The 7,695-nt window shown below is 52.2% G+C and overlaps 1 protein-coding gene across 6 annotated transcripts in view; it reads left to right on the top strand.

Annotated features, from left to right (window-relative positions):
* The first annotated feature begins 2,208 nt into the window (after window positions 1–2,208).
* The window catches only part of VIPR2 (vasoactive intestinal peptide receptor 2), a 68,847-nt gene continuing 63,360 nt past the window's right edge, over window positions 2,209–7,695 (top strand). For 5 of the 6 annotated variants that reach the window (XM_033863578.2, XM_073810149.1, XM_033863576.2 and 2 more), the window contains exons 1-2: window positions 2,209–2,390; window positions 4,780–4,879. In XM_033863578.2, coding sequence (XP_033719469.1) covers window positions 2,340–2,390; window positions 4,780–4,879 — 151 coding nt within the window. In that variant the 5' untranslated portion in view covers window positions 2,209–2,339. Of the gene's footprint in view, window positions 2,391–4,779; window positions 4,880–7,695 lie in introns of those variants that run through there. The other variant, XM_033863579.2, reaches the window with a different exon arrangement.

Below are 7,695 nucleotides of genomic sequence, written 5' to 3'. Positions count from 1 at the left end.
GAGGGTGTCCAGGCAGGAGGGTGAGGAGGGCAACTGACAAGTGCCTCACAGGGTCCGCCCCACCTGGGGCCTCAGAACACAGGCAGGCAGGTGCTGGTGTCCAGGGCCACGTGGTCCAGGTCAGAAGAGGCCGCAGGAGCAGGAGACAGAAGTGGGGTCCTTGGGACCAGAGAGGGGGCAGGGACCCACGCTTCCGCAGGCATCAGCACAGCACAGCCAGGGGGCTGCCACACCTTAGGGGGCCAGTGACAGAGGTCCAGAGACAAGACCACCAGTCCCACCACATCAGGCACCCACAGAGGAGCCCTTCTCCCAGAAGCCCTGGGTACACACAGACCACACTCCCTGCAAGGGGAAGTGGAAAAATTCTTGGAAGAATGGCCATTTACCCAAAAGAAACAGAGTAACCTTTAATTGACAAATATAAGTACCACCCATCCTAACATCCATTCCGAACAAGGAAAGAACAGTCAGACTATAAAGAACCTTGTGCTGTGCATTCTCAGCGTTTAAAAGTTTCTACTCTCATATAATCCAGATTTTGCTCTCCACTGAGTGAAGATTGTCTTTCAGGGCCCCAGGCCGCCGGAGTTGACCATCTTTCCTACTCTGATGCGCCCAGCACAATCCTTGTCCCTTGGGCTTCTGTCCAGGTGCTCCATCTGATTGAGATGCCGTCTCCCTCCATTCTGATCTCTCACTCTTAACCATTTTTCAGTCCCATTTAGACATTCACTCCACCAAGCTCCTCCCAGGAAAAATGGACTTCTCCTCCCCTCCCCTCCCCTTCCTCCTCCCCTCCCCTCCCCTTCCTCCTCCCCCTCCCCCTCCCCTCCCCTCCCCCTCCTCCCCTCCCCCTTCCCCTCTCCTCTCCCTTCCCCTCTCCTCTCCCTTCCCCTCCTCCTCCTCTCCCTCCTCCTCCTCCCCCTTCACCCCTCCTCCTCCCTACCCCCTTCCCTCCTCCCCACCCATTTGCCTGTATCTCGTTCTTACCACACTTTTTCTCGCAATCACACACCCCCATCTGCTGGACTAGAGCACAGTATTTACACACACATAAAGAATCTAGATTCTCACTGCAACCTGACCCTCGAGGTGAGGAGCAGGTATCGCCACTCTCATTTACACAGGCACTTGGCTCAAAGTTCATTGCTTGTCCAGCTTCAAATAGTGAGTAAAAGAAATATTTGTCAAATTGGATCCAGAGTCAATAAGCTTCCAGATCCCGAGCTGCATACCCAGAGTCCAGATCTCAGCCCGAGTCCAAATCCTGTCTCTGCTACTGTTCCCCACCAGACAGAAAGACAGATGATAGGTGATAGATAGAGGATTAATGGCTGATGGATAGAGAGATGACAGACAGACGAAGTTATTGATGGATCTATTGGGGCATGAGTGTGGTCAGAGAGAATACAAATGACAAAGCCAGTGAGGTAAAACTTTAATAGCTGAATCTAAATAAAGGGTGAAAAGATGTCCTTTGTCCTAGTCTTACTTTTCTGTTAGTTTTAAATTATTTTCAAATAAAAAGTTAAAACCACAACAAAATTTCCTGTTTTATTTTTCATTTCCAGCGCTTCTCCTTGTGCTGGATAACTACTGGCTTTTACGCCACACTATCCTTCCGGAGGTTCCGAGGCAGGTGTGGGATGAGGCCGGGTCCAAGGCCCCTGCAGCCAGCGCCACCCATGGCCCACCTCTGCAGCAGGGGGAGACACGGGCAGGACTGAAGACCAGCCACCGCGCCAAGTCTGCCCCCACCAAGATGCACTCCACGCGTCTTTTTCTAGGTTTTCGGTTGCCCCAACCAACTCCAGTGGCTTCCAAGGCAGCCCACATGCTCTTCCTGCCACCTTCTTGGGGGTCTTTAGGTTGTTTAACAAGGACACAAGTAAGGGCCGGTCTCTGACCCCAAAGTGGGTCCCTCCCGAGTCGCTCTCCCGTCCACCTCTTCCTCCGAGTTGTGCTGGCCCAGCACGCCCACCTGTGCGCACCCCTCACCCGCTGCTGAACTGTCGGGGGGAGCGAGCCCAGCACGGGGCTTACAAGGGAGGGGCCAGGGGCGCGGGGAGGGGGATACCGACGGAGGGGGCGGTAAGGGAGCGGGGCGGGACGTGGGGCGGATACCCGGCGCCGGGACGGAAGGGAGCTCGGGGGCGGGGGGCGCGGGGAGCGCGGGGCGGGGACGGGGTACCGTGGGGGCGGAGCGGCAGCCTCGGGGCACAACCCGGGCAGGGGACTTGTCGGCAGCCGCCGGGCGCCGCGCAAGGACCTCGGGAGGCGGGAGCCGCGTCGCTGCGCACGGGCTGCCCGGCCCAGGTCCGTGCCGCGGAGCCGGGATGAGGGCGCCCGCGCTGCTGCTGACCTGCTGCGGCTGGCTGCTCGCCCCAGTGAGTGCGACCCCAGCCCCCGCCCGCCCTGCCCTGCGCGCCGCCCTCCCCGGAGGGAGCGCCCCCGCGCCCGGCTGCGCTGCGCTCCCGAGTCCGGCCGCGGGCTGGGCTGGGGGCGCGGGGAGCGGGGCTGGTCTCGGGGTCCCCACCCGCCCGCCGGGCTCGCGGGAGGGAGCAGGGCCGCCGGGGACGCTCTGGACCCTCCCCGCCGAGCGCGAAGAAGCGAGCTCCCCGGCCGGCCGGGTTGGAGACGGGCTGGGAGGATGCGTTTGCTCTGTCCCCTCCACCGTCCCGGGTTCGCTGGGAATAAGATCCAGTTTCTTGCTCGACGCCCTTCCCAGCGGAGCGGGTCCGGCCGCGTCCTCCCGGAGGCTGTGGCCGGCGAGGACGGTTCGCGGGCCCAGGGACGCCCGAGTCGGGTGGTGGGTAGGGCTTGGTCACCTCCGCAGGCCTCACGTTTCCGAGGGAAATTGCAGTTAGCTTTGTCTTTAACTACTTCCCCTTCCGTCTCCTAGTACTGTTGCTGCTTTTTGTTTTGCTTCAGTGTGTGTCAGGGAGACGCTACGGATGTAGCTACAGAAAGTTGATTTTTTTAATCATTATTTAAGAGCACCGGAAGAAACGATATGCTGAATAGAAATTTGTTAAATGAGTGTATTTGTAGATTATTTAATTCTCAGCAATTCTTCCTTCTATTTGAAGACCCTTGGAAAAAAACCACAAAAACTGTGAACCCTATTTCTTGCTTCCCTCTCTGACAGACTGGAGTCAGTGTTGGCGTGTGTACACGTTCGCATTTTCTATCGCGGCCAGATCACTGTCTGTATTGACTCATATCCCCCTTAAGGTTGTGGAGCCAAGGATGGAGCTATTTAGAGAAAGTTGTCATTGCTGAGGATATTTTGGGTTCCAGGAGGGCATGAACCTAGCCCACCCCTCAGGGTTGCCAAACTCCCTTGTCTAGTGTGAAGGCAGACCAAGTCTTTCCTCCCTCAGAGGGATGCTGTGAGGATAAGAACCTCCCTACTAATTTTAGTGCTTTGAAAGAGCTAGTTAAAAGTACCAGGAATTATTACGGTTAATGCTGCTTTAACGTCTAGGATGTCCCCAAATAAGTCATTGCTGTGCATATTCCAAGAATGTCAGATATCATGGTGTCTTTTAATACCTTAACAGAAATCCATTTTTCTTTTTAAGGCAAAATAATTTCCCTAAATCTGAAATTTAAGCTGTTGACTTGTTCAGGTGTGAAAAATACGGCCTGAAACCAGGAGTTTGTACAGTGGTGGCTGCCCAGTGATGAGCCAGCGGGGGGGGGGGGGGGGGGGGGGGGGGGCGGTGAGGGGGACCCAAGCTTCAGGTCTTTTTAAAAATGAGGGTAAATGTGGCAGAAGTATTCAGCATTAAGTTTCTTCTCAATTTTGTTAGGAAATGTTATTCCTGGTTAGAATTCTGTTGACTTATTTCAATAGTAGGATAATTAAACATAGATGGCCATAATATACGCAAGAGTATGGTTTTCTTTAGTAAAAAGTTTGTTCTTACATGAGAGCAGGGGGGCACAGCTCCAGCCTACAGCGTATTTGTGGGCAGTGGGAGGTGGCCAAAAAAAAAAGAGAAAGTTGGACCTTTGTGGAAATAGAGACCAGAGAATGTTGTCTTCCAAGACTGAAACAGTATGTGGCTTTGTCTTCTGCGCACGTTGATGGACAGTGTTGTTCACCGTTTGTGTCACATCTTTAGTTCCCGTGATGGAGCCTGACGGGAAGTCCCCCACGTCTTGCTCAGTGGAAACCTCAGTGCTGTGACTCTCACCCAGGCCTCTCCCTACTCACCCCTTATCTTTTTGAAAAGCTCCTTCACACCAAATTCTAAAGTTCAGTTTTGAATGTGACCTGCAGCCTCTAAAAATAAAGCTATCCTATTAGGGCTTTCCAGAGCCTGGCCTTAGATGAAGCACGCTGGCGTCTGGGGTTGTGTGCAGTCATTGAGAATGGGCTTAGGAGTAAACATGTATTTACTTTGATTAAATCAAGGGCTATGAAGTGGAGGACTCGAATATTGAAAGATTATTGGATTAAAGAGCTCTATTGCCACCAAATTAGTACAAACAACATAAAATGTATTACGTTAGTAAGTTTGTTTTCCTGCCCAGAAAAAAAATTCTATCAGGTTTTATATTTGTTTACTAATTCCTTTACAAAGTAAATAGTGAAGCTTTTTTTCCAATAACCATGCCAAAATATGAGCGTGATTGCTTTTAAATGAGTGTTAGTTTGGAAGCAGTTTAGAACTGTGAAGTTTTGAGGGCTTTTATGTAGAAATTTTACTTGACTTCCCCATTATAGTGGAATTTTCAGTTATTTCTGTTTCTTTTAACCTTGAGCAGGTGAACAGCATTCACCCGGAATGCCGGTTTCATCTGGAAATACAGGAGGAAGAAACAAGATGTGCAGAGATTCTAAGGGCCCAAACAGAAACATTCAAAGGTAAGGCAGGTCCCTGGCGAGTGGACTGTGCCCGGATGGTGTGCACGAGCTGACGTGCAAGTCGCTTGCACCTCACTCGGAGAACTGGCGTTTAAGGTCACCTGTATGTTTTAAAAAAAGTCTGCTTCCACTGTCGTTTAATGAACTGCTGGCAAAACTCATAGCATTGTGAGTAGTGGGCAGCGGGGTGTGTTTGGGGCGGGGGGATCATTCACACAAACCTTTTAAAAGAAAGCCTCACCCTTAACAGTGATAGTTTCCGTGGTCTGAGATAGTAGCAGCAGTTACTGAAGTAATTTAATGGGCGTTGTTACACTTTGCAAAAGCAACTCCATCTTCCATGGAATGAGTATTCATGCGATTTCTTGCATTTAAAATTCTTAAGTTACATCACAGATGATTTTGATCCAGTTAAGAATGGTGGGAATTTATCAGAAATCAAACAGGAAAATGAGACTTTTGCTTTCCTGAAGGACAGACCGGTTATGAGTACAGTGAGCTTGCTGACTTTACTTCTCTACGTCCCAGAAGCAATGCCAGGACAACGTGCACTCACCCTGGGCACCATCTCGTATCTGTAAACTTTGAAGGCTCTGGGATAACATCCAGATCATAAACAATAGCAAAAACCTCTTGTCCTTCCGTTTTCTTTTTCTCTGTTCTGTGTCATCATTTGTTCTCCTCAAGAAAAAAAAAATTAAAATCAAAGTACAGCCATGTGTTCAAAGTCTGGTGTCCTGCGGAGGCCTCAGGTGGGAGTCACAGACATGGGCGTGTTCAGACCTGTGCTGCCCAGTAGAAGCAGGGTGCAAGCCTCACGGGTGATCTTGAACTTTCTAGTAGCCACGTTAAAATAAGTGAAAAGAAACGTGATTTTAATTTTTAAAATATATTTTATTTATCCAAATATATCTGAATCATGATCATTTTAACTTGTAATCAATATAAAACATTGATGAGAAATTTTACTTTTTTTTTTTTTTTTTTTTTTTTTTTTGCGGTACGCGGGCCTCTCACTGTTGTGGCGTCTCCCGCTGCGGAGCACAGGCTCCGGACGCGCAGGCTCAGCGGCCATGGCTCACGGGCCCAGCTGCCCCACGGCATGTGGGATCTTCCCGGACCGGGGCACGAACCCGTGTCCCCTGCCTCGGCAGGCGGACTCTCAACCACTGCGCCACCAGGGAAGCCCAAATTTTACTTTTTTGTACATTAAATCTTGGAAACTCAGTGTACATTTTGCACTCACAGTGCATCACAATTCGGACCACACATTTCAGGTATTCATAGGTGGCCAGCAGCTCTGGTGTGCCCCTTCCTGTGCCCCTGGAGCCTCCACTCCCTCGGCTGAAAAATGAAGACTCTGGCTGTAGGGTTCCTTCCAGCCTTCAAGACCTGTGATTCTGCAGTGTACACGAGATCCCGAGAGCCATGTGTTCCAAAAGGTCTGCTCGAACTCTGTCCAGAGGAAGGCAAGCAAGGTGGCTCAAACGTGGCCTGAGGATCTATGCTGTGCAAAGCCACGTGTGACCACTAGCCAGCTACTAGGATCCATGAGGCCAGGTCTTGCCAACCAGGGTCTCAGGACAAGACAGTTGTCATGGCCACTGAGGTCTGTTCCCTCAGAGAAATTTAAGAGACTTAGGGGAGCTAAATGCCGAGAGGAGACAGGCTGAAACCCTTGGGAGCACCTAGTCGGTGGCAGGGACCAGGTCCAGTGAGCACAGCACGCTGTCCACGAGGCCTCCTGAATGGGGGTGGGGCACTGTCTGCCACATCCGCAGTGGGTGACCCTTGGCCTCTGTTGGGAGACTTCCGAGGGAGGGGCCTCTGCCCCCTCACGCCATTATCGGGCAGTCTAGTTGTTGGGCTCTGAGGCTGCCCATAAGCGGCATCCGCGCACTGGCATGAATGGGGGGCAGCCGTGAACAGAACCCCTTCTTCACGTGGGGCATCTGCGGGCACTGAGCGGGCTCACAGCTCTGCTTCCTCTTCCCGGGGCTGAGTACCTCCAGTTCCTACAGCTGTCACCGGACACGCTGCCGGGCCCTCGGCCACAGGCTCCGGACACATGCAGACACTCTCGGAGCAGGAAGGGAGGAGAACTTTCCCACTGACATAATGGAAGGCATACTGAATTGTAGTCAGTTGATGACTGTTGATAAATCCTCTGCCCACAGCCCACCTGTCCCTCACGTTCACCTGGGAACTGCTCCCCTCCCCTCGCCCCTCTCATAACTGCTGTTTTGGGGGAAATCTCCCGAAGTACCATCTTAGTGTTTCTTTCTTGTCACTCTTCACTTCCCATACTCACCAAGAACATTTTGTTAACACGACAAAACTGGCAGAGCACGCGGCAGGGAACACGTAACTTTTAAGGAATGGAGTTTGGCTGTGACTTTCCCTTGGAGGAGACGCCCTCGCGCTGGGTCAGGGTTGACCGGGCATCGGGTGCAGCACCTGCACGTTTGTGTCCACAACTCACCTTGACAGACGTGGCACCTGGGGGAACAGGGCGAGTCCAAGGAGGCTAGTTCTGTCCATTGTGCAGTAGGGTGTGTGGTCCTTGATCAGGTTTCTTTAATAAAAAGACTCTTCACCTCTGGTTGGCTCCGGTAGATGGAGTGTGGCCTTAATTAGCTCAAAACAGTGTCCTTTTAGTTCTGCTCCTTCCAAGGGCTCGGGTCTGTCCCTGTTCCCTGGCCAGCAGTGCCCGAGTGTGAGCCGTGGCGTGTGGCCGGGCAGGGTGGCGTTTGGCCGCGGGGATGTGGGGAATGTCCCTCACCACCTACTTCTTGCTCTGGAGAAATGCAAGCGCC

Source organism: Tursiops truncatus, chromosome 9, assembly GCF_011762595.2.
Source record: "Tursiops truncatus isolate mTurTru1 chromosome 9, mTurTru1.mat.Y, whole genome shotgun sequence".
In the NCBI taxonomy this organism is placed as follows: Eukaryota; Metazoa; Chordata; class Mammalia; order Artiodactyla; family Delphinidae; genus Tursiops; species Tursiops truncatus.
Note: the sequence above shows the minus strand (reverse complement) of the source record. Positions and strands in the feature narration are given on the sequence as shown.